This window comes from Acanthopagrus latus, chromosome 17, assembly GCF_904848185.1.
Source record: "Acanthopagrus latus isolate v.2019 chromosome 17, fAcaLat1.1, whole genome shotgun sequence".
In the NCBI taxonomy this organism is placed as follows: domain Eukaryota; kingdom Metazoa; phylum Chordata; class Actinopteri; order Spariformes; family Sparidae; genus Acanthopagrus; species Acanthopagrus latus.
In genome coordinates this window covers 18,286,330-18,301,426 of record NC_051055.1, presented here as the reverse complement: position 1 = coordinate 18,301,426, position 15,097 = coordinate 18,286,330, and the positions used below count along the sequence as shown (strand labels likewise).

The window sequence follows — 15,097 nt, the reverse complement described above, 5'->3', positions numbered from 1 at the left end:
AAAGTACACACAAAAAAAACCTTTGATGGAAAATGAAACAACAAAGCACACACACACACACTGCTAGAAGCCTGTCACATACTGTCCTGAACAAAGAGTGGGATGTAGTAGGGGGGCTTTATTGGAGCTACTGGAACTATCCTGTTTGTGAACAGACCAGCTTGTAACAGTAGGGGGCTGATTCAGGGATTATTAGAGCCTAGGGGGAGAGTCTGTGTGTGGGGTACTATACAACAGAGGGGGAACAGTGCACAGCAAAGGTAAACAAGGCCTTTAATCAATCAGCGGATGTTTGAAAGCAGAGAACAGTCGAGAAAGAGCAGGATGTGAACCGAGGTGGCCTGCACTTTGTATAGGAGGTTATAAGTAGAGGAGCTAACTGTGCCGGGAATACGGAGCAGACCTCAGCTGTTGCACAGGCCCAGTCTGATCTCATTTGTCAGACCTCGCTGACTATTTCTTGTTATCGACTGCCCTCCTTGTTGCCTCTGCTTGTTCTTCCTTGCCGGAGCCATGCATCCCCAGCGTCCTCTTCCCCAGGCCATGCCCTCAGCCTCCCTGGGACAGCAACTGCGAGACATGGCCATGGGTCTGGGACGAGGCAAGAACTTCCTCGGTGGAAACTTCGCCTACAGTTTCATCCAGTCGGTCAAGGAGTGCCTCTATTTCCTGCTGTGCTGCTGGTGCATCAAAGAGATCCTGGACTGACAGACTGAGCGAGAGAGTAGATCAAGTGGTCAAACATTGATTTTCCACTTTTCTCTGTTGGCTCCTATAGTGTAATTTCAACCAGCTTTTATTTCATCAGGAATGGAGTGTTTGATCGGCGGTGCTGGCAAAGCTTTGGCAAGTATGAGTCTTGTCTCATATGACAACAAACTATCACTTGAGCACATAGCGAAATAAAATCTAATTTATATAATGCAATTTGATGTTGTCTAGTATTTAAAGGCGCAAAATGTACACATAAAAAAACATAACTTAAGATTATTAACAGAATGTTAACTTTTCTGACCTGATGTCTACGTACTGTGTTGTGAAGATATCTACTGAAGTTAGCATGCCAACCGGCTAGCCCGAGCATGGATGTATGAGTTTGTTAAAACTGCCCAGTGGTGCTTGAAACTGAAAAAGCTCAACTTCCGTGTTGGCTCATGGAGCGTGCACACAAAAGACTTCCACTAATCAAGTCGGCCAACTTCTGGTTTAGCGACTGGCTAACTTAAACAGAGATATTGTTGAGGAGGCTTGGTGCTAGTCAGTGTAGGGGGTAACTTTTTTTTTTTATTGTAATGCATTATAATAGTTCTGCAACTCAAGTAATCCATTATTTAGTTTTTCATAAAAGTCATCTGTTACTGAAAAAAAACTGCTGTCTTTTCATTTCCTTTTGTCACCACAAAAATAAAATAAAATCTCCAGTGGAGAGGTAAACGTACAGTTGTGTCTGCATGCAGGTGTAGCGAGCTAATTCAATGTACCGTGCTTCAATGTGCCCAGTTAGGTGTCTGATTGTTATTAAAATAAAGAGCTGTAAATGTTATATTGTGTCTGTTAACAGATTGTGAGTCGTAGAGAACTGACAGTTGAGTCAATACATTCAAAGGTAGATGAGCAGTTGGCTACGCGCCGTCTGGACCATATAACTGGCGTGTGCAACGAGTCGCAAGGGGGTTTTCTCGTAATCTTGTAATGAATTACATTTAAAAGTAAGGTTTCCCGAGACTGGTGCTAGTGGTGTAAACACCTACAGGCCCCTGGTTATGTGAGCTCCCAGTCTGGACTGCTGTGTGGCTAACTACACTAGCTATTGAATGGTAGGTACAGTTAGCAGCAGTAAACGGTGATATGCTGCCCCATGTCTGTTTTTGAATTTGACAGGTGGCCATTTCTCACGTACTACACCTTCTAAAGTGAGGTTCCTCAACGAGAAACAGTCTGTTATCTGATGTATTCAAATATTTTCATGTGTGGTTTTATTTTCAGTGTCTATGGGACGCTCCTGTTCGGTGCCAGGGAACACACTCGCACACCTCCAGATGCTGCACGTGTTCGCTGTGAGAGGGTCAGTCTTTCCTGAATTAAAACCCTGCTTGTCTGAGAAGTGGAGGAATGGCACCCCTGATGTACACTGTACAACACAAACTGGTGTGCAATGAATAAAGGAAACTGATGAACAGAAAAATATTACCTTTATGTCTGCATTTTTGTTCATTTTGTTTTTGATTAATCATGCAGTCCGCTAATGAAAAAAGACAAATAGTTTCAACTGTGCTTTAAATGGCTTGCATTTAGTTAATTTGACAGTGTTTACAAGATGGCATGTTTTTACAGAGCTCTAATTGATGATGTGTGCATTAATAAATCCATAGGATACATTTTATAAGCTGTTTGACATGTGGGAAGAATAAGGATTGTGTTACTCGAATCAACCTGGACTGAACCCGAGCTTGAGGACTAGCAGCATTTAATGTCGAGGACTGGAGGTGTGTGGGGGGATCACAGAACATATAAGATGTATGTTCTCCATACGCACCATCACCTGCGTGTGTCAATCAACCGGGAAGTTACCCCCTCAGTGAAGCACAGTGACACCACATCGCCATTGGTCGAGCTGGTGGGATAAGGGCGGGACTAAAGCAAGTGCCGCCTGTGATTGGACGAGCGACGTGTGGTTCATGCAAGTTCAGGAGGCATGTTCTAAGTTCTCAAGTTGGATGGGAAGATTGAGAAGTGTGAGCTGCATCTGTGACACAGCGGGGTCTCAAGAAAAAGCCACGGACCACGGTAAGAATGACCTGAATTTGGATGTAACTTGTTATCAAAAAGCAGCAACGTCACTTGTGTTGTTGTTTGCTCTTCCACTGCGTCGCCGGCGTCGTTTTCCACGGTTACTCGACTCGACTGGCGGTTGCAGCGGTTGAAAGTTTTGTTTCCAGTGGCTAACTTAATGTTTACATTTCTCCTCTTAACTCAACCCCTATGCGAAGTAACATGGTCGCTCCGGCCCTCAACGTGTTTAAAAGGGATATTTCTTCTTCCGTGTGAATCAGAGTTACGTTCATTTATCTATAAGCCCATCGCCATTTGACATTTCCTGTTACGGTCCTCACTTTAAATAGTCTATAAAATTACACAGTAATCAGATCATCAGCCTGTTTTGTTGAGGATGCTCTTTAACCTTGTGTTTCTTTTGCTCTCAGCCTGTCCTAACGGCCTGTCCTGCAGTTTATTCTCTTGACCTTTTTTGGTAATTTTTCCCTGCCGAGACCAAGATGATAAGATGAGGACTGCTGCTGCACTCACATATTTGACTCTGTTATTTTTACTCAAGACATATTACAAGTGTGCTACTCTTGCCTTATAAAATTTTATGGTATACAAAGTAAACTGAAGGTAGAATATTGTTTGTTTTGAAAGATATTAAGGACCTGGGTCTCAAATATCTGTGATGCTATGAATATACAAATGATGTGAAACAGCTTCCTAAAGCCAGAGCTTTCTAGTTTGAGTTTGATATTACTCATGAAGATAAGGGAATAACAGCTGAGTACAAGGCTGGGAAAAATAGATTTTTGTCTGTTAAAAACCATCGGCTTTGTGGTGCATTTAGTTTAATCCTTTTAACACTGTCCTTAGAATACATTTCTGCCTGTGTTGTGTTCCCCATGGCCATCTTCTGCATGCTCCCTCTTTCTGTCTCTAGTCAATCTCATGGTGGCTATTTTTAGCTGGTATCTATTTAAGCCATTCCACTATATGCTCCACAATGCTCCGAGGGCCCTAGGCTAGATTCAGAGGAGTCCTCTTGGGAGGCACTCGATTAGGAGACCTAAATTGCGGAGCTGGGAGAGAATTGAATTTGGGGAGTGAAGTGTGTCATTACCCAGACGATGTGGTGGTAACTTAAGTGGTTAGTTCTGCTTTCTGCGTTTACTGAACAAAGCCAGACTACACATAGTAAATATGCATCTCTGTGAAATCACCCTCTGCGGTTTGAGAGGACGGCTTTATACAGCTGTATTACTTGACACTCGTGTCTGACCAGGTAGTTGAATTGAAATGTCAGGCTGTATTTCTGTGAGAGGGATCTTGGTCCGGAAAAAGTTGTGTACTACAGAGGTAGTTCAAGGAAAAAAAAACGTTTCACAAAATGTTTAGCTTACTGTAAAATGTGTTGCTACCAAGTAATGCACACAGATAAGTAGATCTAGTATACTGCTGATGGTTAGTAGCTTGCAGACATGTATTAACAGATCAGTAGCTTTGAAATGGTGGGCCCATTCTGCAGTCCGTATCTCCAGAATTGCGCCGGCCTTAGTTACCCGTGTCACTGCCAAAACATTTCCGAGCTAGTCAAAAGCCAGGGTGACCAAAAGACCTGCAACACACACAAACTACTAATGAAGAACTGAATGGTCCCAGAGAATTGGGCTTCCTTCGCACATGCACACACACTCTGTGTGTGTGTTAACAACAGGTTACAGTAGCTCCTTTATTGGCAGAGAGGGTGAGGCTGTATACCAAGTCATATATTCAAATACCATGTCTGGGCAAACAGGGGATGTAAATTCTTTTCAAACTCACACTGTCACCCGTATTGTGGACCAGTTGCAGGCCTCTTAACAATACACCTGCTCACTTTGGGTTGTAATTTGTTGCTTGAGTATTGTTCTCAAATGAAAAGTCACAAAGGCGACCCAAAGTGACACAAAGGCTTATTTACCTTCACTACTAATCTGTGTGTTCCTCTTGTGTTGCAGGAGACGGGCGAAGCCTCTAGGGGGCCATGTCTGGTGGCAGTAGTGCTAACAACAGCTGGACCATCCTCACTCCTGAGGTATCACCACCACCCTGTAAAGATTATAGAAATGTGGAGTCACTGTGCATGACCTCATTGAAGAGACAATTTTTTTTTCAGAAAGAAAACTCCTTGTCCCAATTGATTTTCTTTTGGGTCACCTGAATATGAAGTAGGCTTCTGTAATAAGACTTGTCTTTGTTTCTTTTTTTTAATGATTTAACTTTTATTCAGAGACATCAAAAGGTACATTGTATGTTCAGATTAGCCTATATTGCTCCTGCTGTAATGTCTGTGTGTTTGTTTCATTCGACTGTTTTCTAGGAAACTGTTGCTGAAACCCTGAGGCCTTTGGCAGAGGGGAAGGAGCACCATGAGGAAAGCCCTACATCTGCAGCAGGTTTGTCACAATCACTTTTAGGATTGTGAGATTATTAATTCCACACATACACTTAAACCTGTTTGATTTCAAACATTAGTTTTTACTCACTTACTTTATTTGCCCTCTCTGTCAATAAACAAATTAAACTTAAAAGAAAGACATTGTATACCACATCACTGTAGCTCACCAATTTTGTATCCCAAGTCAGAATTGCTGAATTTCAAGGAGTTACAATAAAAATGTGTGAAACGGTCTTTCTCAAAGTCTCCTCTCTCTCCTCCTGTGTGTGTTGATGAACCAGGTTCTGAGGAGAACCAGCCTGCAAAGGGTACAGAGTCTGCAAAGGGGCTCCCTGTGGAGGACCACCCGGTAAGACAGCAGTTCACATGAGTTTCTGTCATGTTGTATTCATCACTCAGCTGAGCTGAATATATACTGAAGTTCGTATCAGGCAGTGGAGACATTCTGTTGTCTTTTATTTTGTAATCATGGTTTTCATAAATACTCAGTTCTAACTTACCAGAAGATAAAAATCTAAACTTTTTTTTACCGTCACCCAGGTGTGCATGATTCTGATTTGCCAGTTGGTGTATTGCCACACTGTCACCCTTCTAACAAAGTATTCATATATAGAAGATGACTTCAGCTGTTACCAGGCTACAGCTTCTTGCCTGAGTCATATAATAATGTTAGGCACTTTTTAAGTGTCTCTGTTTAGTTCACTTTTATTCAAAGAACTTTGACAAAAGCAGTTCAACAAACTGATTTGATTCAGGGTCTTATTGAATTTAGGGATTATTAAAAGCATGTGCACAATTTACTTTCTGGTGGAGAGTTGGATGAGAGTATGAATACTAGTTCCATAACTGTCCAGCAAGTAAAAGGCTACAGCAAGCACACAGTTATCTTATTTTAGCATAAAGTAACTACACTAGAAACAGCTAGTCTGGTGAGAGGGTAACAGTGGCCGGCTAGATTATTGTGGACTATGTCTTGGCAGCAGCTGGTCACTACTTGGAGTCTCAGCTGGTTGCCTGGTAACTGGTCCCAGCTAAGAAATAGCTCTGCACCCCCCTGACCTCCCCATAAATTGGTGAATTATCCATTTACCAATATCAAGATGTTTGTGGGGTATAACTTGTTTATTAGTAAGCTGTAGATGTACCTCTTGTCAAATCTTTCTAGTTTTGGACAGAGCCACTCTCCCTTCCCCCTGCCTCTGGTCTTTGTCTGAGCCTGGCTGTCTTTGGCCTTGTGTTTTTAGTACAGATACAAGAATGGTATAGAGCATTTAATCTATCGCTGCCTAAAAATGTTAACTTTTACTTCTGATTTAGGCTCATTGTTTGAACCAAAATGTTAAAAGGGAGACCTCGAGGCATTTTAAAGCTGCTGAAGGCAGTATTATGTCAGTGTCACTTCTGATATTTATTTGAAGGGTTCATTTAAAAAGTGTGTGTCTGTGAGGCTGTTGTCCCTTTCTATTTTTCTATTTTCTTAAAAACCAGACCCAGTCTGATCCAAAAAACAATCAGGGTTAGTCAGCACATAACGAGCCAGTCACAGTGACTCTGTACAAACGATGGTCATGTGAGTTTTTTTCTTTTTTTTTACTGTCTTACCTGTGAGTCAGAAGTAACCAGCCAAGGAGAAATGCTGACAACCTTGACGTTTCACTTCAAAATATGTGCACACATTTGGTGCATCATTTGGTGGAAGTTGCTTAGCAGAGTGATAGAGCGGCAGAAGGTTTTGTGTTATGTTTGTTCGAATTGCCTACTGCAAATTATATGATCTTTATACCCAGGTATCAGAAGAAAAAACAGCAAAGCTAAGTGGAGACACAAGCACAGATCAACCTGCCTCCGTGCCCGCCGCCATCCCTGATGACCCTGTTCCTACATCTTTGGACGTGTCCAGCAGCTTGGTCCCTGACAGTGATGCACTTAGTCAGTCGGAGGGCCTACCTGAGGGCCCGGCACAGTCCAGCCCTGATCCAGATTCATTTTCTGACTCCTACACCCACATAACCCCTTCCTCTGATGAGGCCCCAGCCTCACTGCTGAGCACAGAGACTCTGGGAGGGGTGGAGCTCACACAGGAAAAAGAGACGCTCGAGCAAGAAGGAGCACAGCATCCTCTAAATGGAGAGGGGCTACAACAGGAAGGGGAGGAGTCGGACCTGTCTCCGACTGACCTAGGGAAACAGGCAGGTATGAACTATAAAATCAGATTTTATCATGTGTCTGTCGTTATGTACGTGGCAAAGATCTTCACCTGAGCACCTGTATCCTTCCCTTAAGCCGTATGTACTATTTGTGTTTGAAGTGTACTTGGTGGACCAGCTGGTAATGGAATTGTTCAGTATCTGGGCCAGGAGGTTGTCTGGAGAGGCTGTGGTTGGTATGAGGCAGGGAGCATGATGTGACAGAGAAACTTTAAGTTGCATGACACCCTGCAGGATTAAATTGGCTTCAGAGGGACTGGGACCTCGAAAAGTTTTTTGCAGTGTGGTGTTTTTGGTCTGCAGCGCTTTTTCTCGCTACAGCATTAAAAAATGAGCTTTCTTTTGCTCCGTTGTGCAGTTCTTTCGGACAGTCTTTGTTTACCAATTAGAGTTCAGGGAGTTCTTTACAGTACCATTGTTCTTTTGAGACAAAATGGAATATATAGTTTGAATAAACACTTCCATTCCAAAATGAAGCTTTTTGAATCACTTCCAGATGATTTATTCAAGATGCAAGCCACAGTCATGACGTTTAAAGGTAGATAAGGAATGGCAATGTAGCAAATTAAACAGCATTGCTTGCACAACAGAGCCGATAAAGAAGCAAGTCTTAGCTCCCGTGAGGAGTTTTGTCTCATACTGCAGCATCAGACCGGTTACAGCGCCATAGCTGCTGTGCTATCTAACATCAACTAAAGTATGTAAGTGCAAAAGCAGATTTGTGCCAAATAATGTGCAACAGCTTTGTTTTAATATAATGAATATGGCAGAAAATACATTTCTCTAATGGATACCTTCAAATTAAACCACCAGCTGTTTTAAACACTTGAGCCTTGGGGGTACCCATAGAACAGATTAAACCTGTAAATTAAAAAGTGATATCAAAACACACTTTAACAACCGCTTTTCATCCTCTTCCCCTCCACCGCCACAGACTCCCCTGTGGATTCAGAGGTGGCTGAGGAGAGCACTAAGACGGGAGAGGAGGGAGAGCCAGAGGTGAGGAGGAGGAGGTCTCTCTTAGCAGCTCTGGAGCGGATCGGAAGGACAGAGGAGGAAGAGGAAAGGGAGGAAGACTTTCAGCTGCCACATCGTGAGGAGGACAGCGGGTTCTCTGTGAACAAGTGCATCCTCGGTGCTGTCATACTGCTGGGCCTCGGCACCATCTTTTTCTCAGGTAGGTTCTCCATATGACGGCAAAAATTCAATTCTGTTTTAATTGTTAATGTTATGTTAGATGAATTTTAAGCGGTTAGTTAGAGGAAAGTGATGACTCACTTGCATTAAATTATACAAAGGGTGCTGAGGTGTATTGTACCTGCAGGTGTCTTCATGAACCTGGATGAGGGTAGGTTGTGTGTGTGTGTGTGTGTGTGTGTGTGTGTGTGTGTGTGCGAGCGAGTATTTGCTTGCCAACAGCATGTGCTTGTATGTGTGCATGCAGAGAAAACTGTTTTGCATCTCACACCTTTTAAGAGAAAATATATAAAGACGTGCACGCTTTTAAATGTGAGCAAGAGAGAGAGAAATATCTGTGCACTTTTGCAACAAGGCTTATTTGCCGTTGTTAGTTGAAAACCTTGTACCACATCACCACAATGTAAACCAACTGTTGATGTAGTTGATTTATCGATTATCGTGTCAAGAGAAAATTATTTGGATTGGCGTCTTTCTTCAGGCAAAAATGTCGAAACCTTTCTGGTTCCAGCTTCTTACATGTTATGATCGGCTGCCTCCCTTTGTCTTTTGTGATCGGGAGTCAAAGTTCTTTGGGTAGGACTGTGCAATATGACCAGAATCTCATATCCTTATATACTGTGGGCCATTTCCTATCACAATATAAAACATTTTGTGTTAATTCAGTTAATCAATAATTTAGATAGGATGACCACTTAGACCACAAGGACAGTTTCTTAATTTCCTGGTCCATATTAGATTTTTATATCCAAATTATGTCCATGCAACAGAAATAACCCTTCTCTAATTACGAGGTCTCGGCTGATGAAAGATTTTATCTCACGCTTTGGTGAACATCCAGATCTGTGTGGACAAACTTAAAGATCCTTGTCACTATGACTGAAAGCACGTTTTGCACATTGTCTTTCACAAAAACAAGTTAAATTAGATGTTTGTATGGTTACCACCATTTGTTTGTGCAGGAGGACTTAATGATTTATGGTGACCTATTTAAGATTCTTAGATTTTTCTTACTACTTTTCAAACATTTATTTAATAAAAAAAAACGACCAAAATATTTTTTTTTCCAAACAAAATGTAAGGTGAAAGTAATTTGAATATGTTTTATAATAATTAGGTATTGTTATAAAGTTTTAATAATATTTTTTATGATTATCAGGTTAAAATCAGACTTAAGTTTAACAGGACAATCATTACATAAAAGGTTCATATCGTTCCTGAGCCTGACAAGATCTTCATTTTGATGATCGGACGCTCCTCCGGGATTGTTTGTGTAGCTTGTGGAAAATTCCATTTTCTGTTTCTGTGCCATGCAGAACAACGGCAACCATAGAGCAAATGACGAAAGTATTGTGAAGACTGTGATTTGCAACACAGCAAAATAAGCATCAGAGCAGTTTTAAAAAGTAGTTTTTTATCATCATATAATGTTTACATCATATCGCACAGCCCTAGTTGGTGGGCCAAAAGAAGCCATTTCCCAATGGGAAATTGTGGTGATAATGTTGATGTTTTGCATTTAACAGATTAAACTGTTGATTGTGAAATAATTGGCAGATTGATCACCATACCCGTTTTAGTGACATTTTGTTTAGTTCAAATTTAAATTGGATATTGGCAATATTACAGATGCAAGGTTTTCAGACAACAACTTTTCAAATATATTATCCTTAACCTTTCATTTAGATTTGAATGATATCAATCAGTATATATGTGCACTGACTCAGCAGAGCTGTACCACACATTTTCTTATGAAAGCCTTCATTGTTGTGTGTGTAGGTGCCATTTCTCCAGTAATATGCAAGGGAGTATAAAGCTTTTGCTTTTGTTCTTGGACAGTGTATTATTCACATGAACATTAAGCTTTGCATAAAACATTTGCAGAGAGTGACTATGGTACAAGGGAGCTGAAAGACGCAGAGTTACCAGGAAAACAGGTCAGTCTGACGTCAATTTGTCACTTTTTCTCCTTCTGTTCTGTCTGTGTGCTCTCAGGTCCAACATTTATTCATTCTAATGCCATTTTGTGTGTACCCATTTTACAGTACAGTGAGTACCGGCTCATGAATTTTTAGTGTGATATGCTCAGTAGGAGACCACCCACAATGCTGGCAGAATTGCTGCTATTGTCTACCAACTGTGCTACTTTGGACTTTTGTTCTCTTTCCATCTCATCTACACGTTCTGTTCTCTCATTTCTTGACTACTCTGTCTGGCAATGATAATTCAGAGAAGTCATCGAAAATCTTGCCATTGTGTCGCACTGTGTGGGCATTTTTGTTGACAGGAGTGGCTCAATCCCGAGGTTCCCCCACCTCCGGTAGATGCTGACAACACAGAGCTTCTAAATAAGTTAGCCAAAGGGAGCGAGCAGATTTCTGTGCTACAAGCTCAACTTCAGGTGTGACTTCATTCCATCTTGTACATGCATTATATACGTGGATGTGTGTCTGTGCATAAACGTGTCACTGACTGTGTAGTATTCTCTCAGGACCCACTTCTCCTGCTCTTTTTTTTTTCTTTTTTTCAAACAGGCACAGAGAGAAGAGCTAAAAGTAGCCAAGGTTCATGCAGCAGAGGGAGCAAAGGAGCAGCTGCGTTTGGAGGAGGTGGAGAAGGAAAACAGTAGGTTGAAGAAAGAGATGGCATCTCTCCCTGTCCTTCAGAAAGAGAACGAGAGGATGAAGAGAGAGCTGGAGTCTCTCCCTGCCCTACAGAAAGAACTAGAATCACTGAGAGCCACTGTGACTGAATTAAAACTCTCTGCAGGTACAAAGGGACAGAGGGAGGAGGAGGGTAGAAGTGTAGAAGGATGATAGTTATTAGACAGCCAGGGAAAGTGTAGTGTGTTTCCTCCTTTTTTCTTTTTCGCTGTTATTCTCACTTGAATGCTCACTTGTAGTGACTTCCTGTGTTTCCCTCAGCAGCTGAAGCCCCAGTGAAGGCCGCTACGTCGCCCTCCAGTGGCCAACCAGAGGCCAGCACGCAGGGAACAGCCGGCTCCACAGAGAAACAGCCAAGGAAGCCATCTGATGAGCAGTGGGAGAAAAAGAAGGATGTAAAGAAGGATAAAAAGGACATGGGCGAGAGGAAAGAGGGAGAGAAATCTGATTGGAAGGAAGGAGAGAAGAGAGAGTGGAAAGATATAGGCAAAACAGAATGGAAAAAGGGGAAATATGAGCAAGGGAAGTTTGACAAGGAGCAAGGAAAGTTTGACAAGGAGAAAGATAAGGAAGGAAAGCAGAAGAGGCACAGTGATGAGACAAAACAGTGGAAGGAGAAGGAGTGGAAGAAAGGAAAGGCGAGCAGAGGTGATGAAGGAAAGCCATGGAAGGACAGGGAGGGGAAGAATGAGCGGATAGAAAAGAGTGAGAGAAAAGAATGGAAGGAGGAGAAAGAGCTGAAAAAGGCAAGGCATGAGAAGGTGAATGAGGGTAAACAGTGGAGGGGTAAGGAGGAGAAGAGGGATTGGAGGGCAGGAAAAGAGCATGGAGAGAAGCCCAAGAGCAGGGAGGAGTGGAAGGGAGAGAAGGAATGGAGGAAAGGGAAAGATGGCTACAAGGAGAGTGGCAAAGAGAAGTGGGCAAAAAAAGATTTGAAAGAGAAAGGAGAGAAGAAAGAGTGGCAGAAAGATGACTGGAAGAGTAAAAACAGCAAGGATCATGGTAAAGAAGGGAAATGGAAGGGTGAAAGGAAACCGTGGGAAGAGAGCAAAAATCATGACAAGGAAAGAAAGGGGAAGGACGAGAGGAAACAGTGGAACGAGAATGAGCGGAAGAGTAAAAATGGTAAAGATGATAAGGATTGGAAGAGAAAGGATGAGAGGAAACAGTGGGAAAAGAAAGAAGAGCAGGGCAAGAGAGGAGGACAGAAAGAGAAAAAAGATTGGAACAAGGACAAGTCAAGCTCCCAGAAACACAAAGATGAGCACAAACTCAACAGTAATCACCTCCACGAGGAAGAGCACGTGTGGGGCGAGAGGAAGCCTCCTCACACACATCGCCGTCCATCCCTGGAACAGCCCGAGTACTGGGTCCGGCAGCGAGATCGCCTCCAGGACAACCCCAAACCAGCACAGCTGTGTGACTCGCTGGAGACCTGTGCCCAGGCTGAGGGTCTGCTGCCTGTTCCCTTCCCTGATTTCGAGGCCATCCTCCAGACATACCTCGCCAAGGCAGAGGAGGCCGGGGTGGATGCCTCCAAAAGGGAAGAGCTCCAAAAGCTGGCCGCCGAATTCTTCAAGGATGGTCTCTTTGTTCACGACCAGATGAGCTTCACCGATTTCGTCGAAGATTTGGCAGATGTTTTGGAAGACATGGTGGAAGGAGACGAAAGCGATGAAGAAGATAGCGACATAGAGGACGAAATGGAGGAGTTTGAAAAAGAAGTCCTGAAAAAGTTTTCAGTGCCAGGAGCTGGAGCGAAAGAAGAGCGATCCAAAGGGGAGCGGAGGAAGGAGAGCGGACGAGGTCGTGGCTGACGGAAGTGATAGAATTGATGGATCTGTTAAAAGGAGCTAAGAGCCGTCATGACGGATGAGGGGTTATTCAAAGGGAACATTTTATATTGGACCACAAACGCTTACAAGTATACATTTATCATCCTGTCAGGCTTTTTACCGGATCTTATTTCACCCCCTCATGTTGTTCAAGAAGTTCGGCTTAAAATTTTATTTCACCTTTGCGGGTCGTTTGGTATTTTACCTGTGCACATGCGCACACACACACACACACACATTAGTACTAAAATATTGAGTTGGATCTGAGAATAAATGCTGTATAGTCTTATTCACACACTACACCTCCTCCCATTGCAAACGCCACTGTGCACTGTTCTAGTCTACCTATTGACATTACTCCATCTTTACATATTAACTGCCCTAGCTTGACTCTTAACGTCCTTCAGTCATTAACAGTTTTTATAAAAGGGTGGAGTGAATGTGACCTGCTGGGGAAAAAAAAAAAGTAGTGAATATTTTATGTAAGATTTAGAGAACGTTGCTTTGATCGTGTTTTGAATGTTTGTACATATCGCATTAAATGTGTTTATGCAGAACTATATAATTAACTTATTTTAATGAGGTTCTCACAATATGAATAAGTAAACAATTGGTTGGCACATAAGGTATCGACATGTTGAACATTTGTGTTTTCTTTTCAGGTACAGAACTCGTGTTGTGCACTAATGTCTTTAACTATTGTTTTATCATGAATGTAACAGATGTTATTGATTAGGTTGGTAAAAGAAGCATGTTTTCTTTCTTATTTGTTTGTTTATACACTGACTTATGAAACGTTGCTGATTTAAGGGCCCGCAGCCACGTCGAGTGTTTATCAGAGGGTGTCGATGCAACATAGAGAACTCTGTGTGATTAGATGTTCATATTTGCTCCTGTTACTGTCATAAGAGCAGAATAATAAATTGGCTGCAGCGCTGTGATGAAATAACAAGAATTTGTCTTATTTTCACTCACTTTTCATGCATAGTTATGACTCCACCAGCGGCAGTTGTGGTTTGGGTTGTCCGTGCCATTCTTGCGAAAGCTTTATCTCAGAAACGCCCGCAGACAATTTGTCAGATTTGGTACAAATGTTCACTGTGACTCAAGGATGAACTGGCATCCTTTTTATTGTGAAGGCCATATCTTGTGAACACACTCGGGGAGTTTCTTTAGATAACTTCAAGGTTCATACGATAGCTATGATAAAATTTGACACACTAATGTGTAATAGGGTGATAAAAGATGATGTTATGACACTTGATATCCAAAGGGTCAGAGGTTTAAATGCACTGTGACAGCAAAGTTTTCTGCAAAACAATGTTCTGGCCGTTATTCAAAGCTACGTATCAGGAACAACAGTGATATGGTAATCCTAGTTTTATCTTCAAAGAATGCTACTTGCAAACATGTCAGACAGTGATCTCAGCTTCATCTGCGTCTCATCCCGTTGGATTTATGAGTCTTGATGAATGTACAAGGTTAGAAAGAAGGTGAGATGTTTGGTTTCACTGAATATTAATATTAAATGTATTGTTTGTAAAGATGCATTTACTTGTTTGTTGACGGACACATAACGACATGAGTGATGTCTTACTCTGTGTGTGCCTTTACTGAAGGAATCAACTCTTCCTGACTTTGCCACGCTGACGTTAACATCATCCTGTCTCTGTCCACAGGGATGCTTTTTTCCGGCTGTCCCTTCCTTTTACATTCATCTGAATGGGTGCAGCAACAACAACTCGGCCGATGGAAGCAGCACAGAAGGCAAAAAAGAAAAGGAAGAGGGTGAGATTGACTTGTGACGACTTCACGTTACTCAGTCACCCGGCCTCTGTTTTGTCAGTCGATCATTGTGCCTCTTTGAGAGTAGAAACTGGAGTCACCCGGCTGGTTAAATATTGAAACTTTTTACATAAATACTGCATATCCAGACAAGATGTCAGAGAAATAACAGTGGATCTCTGCATGTGCGAAGCCGTTCCACTCTCC

The 15,097-nt window shown here is 42.3% G+C and overlaps 2 protein-coding genes across 6 annotated transcripts; both read left to right on the top strand.

Annotated features, from left to right (window-relative positions):
- The first annotated feature begins 40 nt into the window (after positions 1–40).
- LOC119005784 (lens epithelial protein) lies at positions 41–2,187 on the top strand. The gene is made up of 2 exons (XM_037073721.1): positions 41–1,817; positions 1,987–2,187. Exon 1 carries the CDS (start codon positions 514–516, stop codon positions 706–708), a length of 195 nt encoding a protein of 64 aa, XP_036929616.1. The 5' UTR covers positions 41–513; the 3' UTR covers positions 709–1,817; positions 1,987–2,187.
- Positions 2,188–2,644: 457 nt separating this feature from the next.
- Positions 2,645–14,057, top strand: pbxip1b (pre-B-cell leukemia homeobox interacting protein 1b). Of its 5 annotated transcripts, none has more exons than XM_037074480.1 (11): positions 2,645–2,787; positions 4,764–4,840; positions 5,126–5,201; positions 5,485–5,552; positions 6,991–7,396; positions 8,345–8,587; positions 8,735–8,758; positions 10,492–10,544; positions 10,895–11,008; positions 11,142–11,232; positions 11,535–14,057. In XM_037074480.1, exons 2-11 carry the CDS (start codon positions 4,790–4,792, stop codon positions 13,085–13,087), a joined length of 2,679 nt encoding a protein of 892 aa, XP_036930375.1. In that variant the 5' UTR covers positions 2,645–2,787; positions 4,764–4,789; the 3' UTR covers positions 13,088–14,057. The 5 variants fall into 5 exon arrangements, with proteins under 5 accessions (XP_036930375.1, XP_036930374.1, XP_036930372.1 ...); XM_037074479.1 differs by having other exon boundaries at positions 11,532–14,057; XM_037074477.1 differs by having other exon boundaries at positions 11,142–11,376.
- The last annotated feature ends 1,040 nt before the right edge of the window (positions 14,058–15,097 follow it).

What these genes read in the sequence shown, in the direction of transcription:
- LOC119005784 (XM_037073721.1), top strand. Translation starts at nt 514, where the DNA reads ATGCATCCCCAGCGTCCTCTTCCCCAGGCCATGCCCTCAGCCTCCCTG.
- pbxip1b (XM_037074475.1), top strand. Translation starts at nt 4,790, where the DNA reads ATGTCTGGTGGCAGTAGTGCTAACAACAGCTGGACCATCCTCACTCCT. An exon ending in CTTCATGAACCTGGATGAGG is followed by an intron (nt 8,759 to 10,491) that starts GTAGGTTGTGTG and finishes AAACATTTGCAG; the next exon opens with AGAGTGACTATGGTACAAGG. An exon ending in TGAATTAAAACTCTCTGCAG is followed by an intron (nt 11,377 to 11,531) that starts GTACAAAGGGAC and finishes TGTTTCCCTCAG; the next exon opens with CAGCTGAAGCCCCAGTGAAG.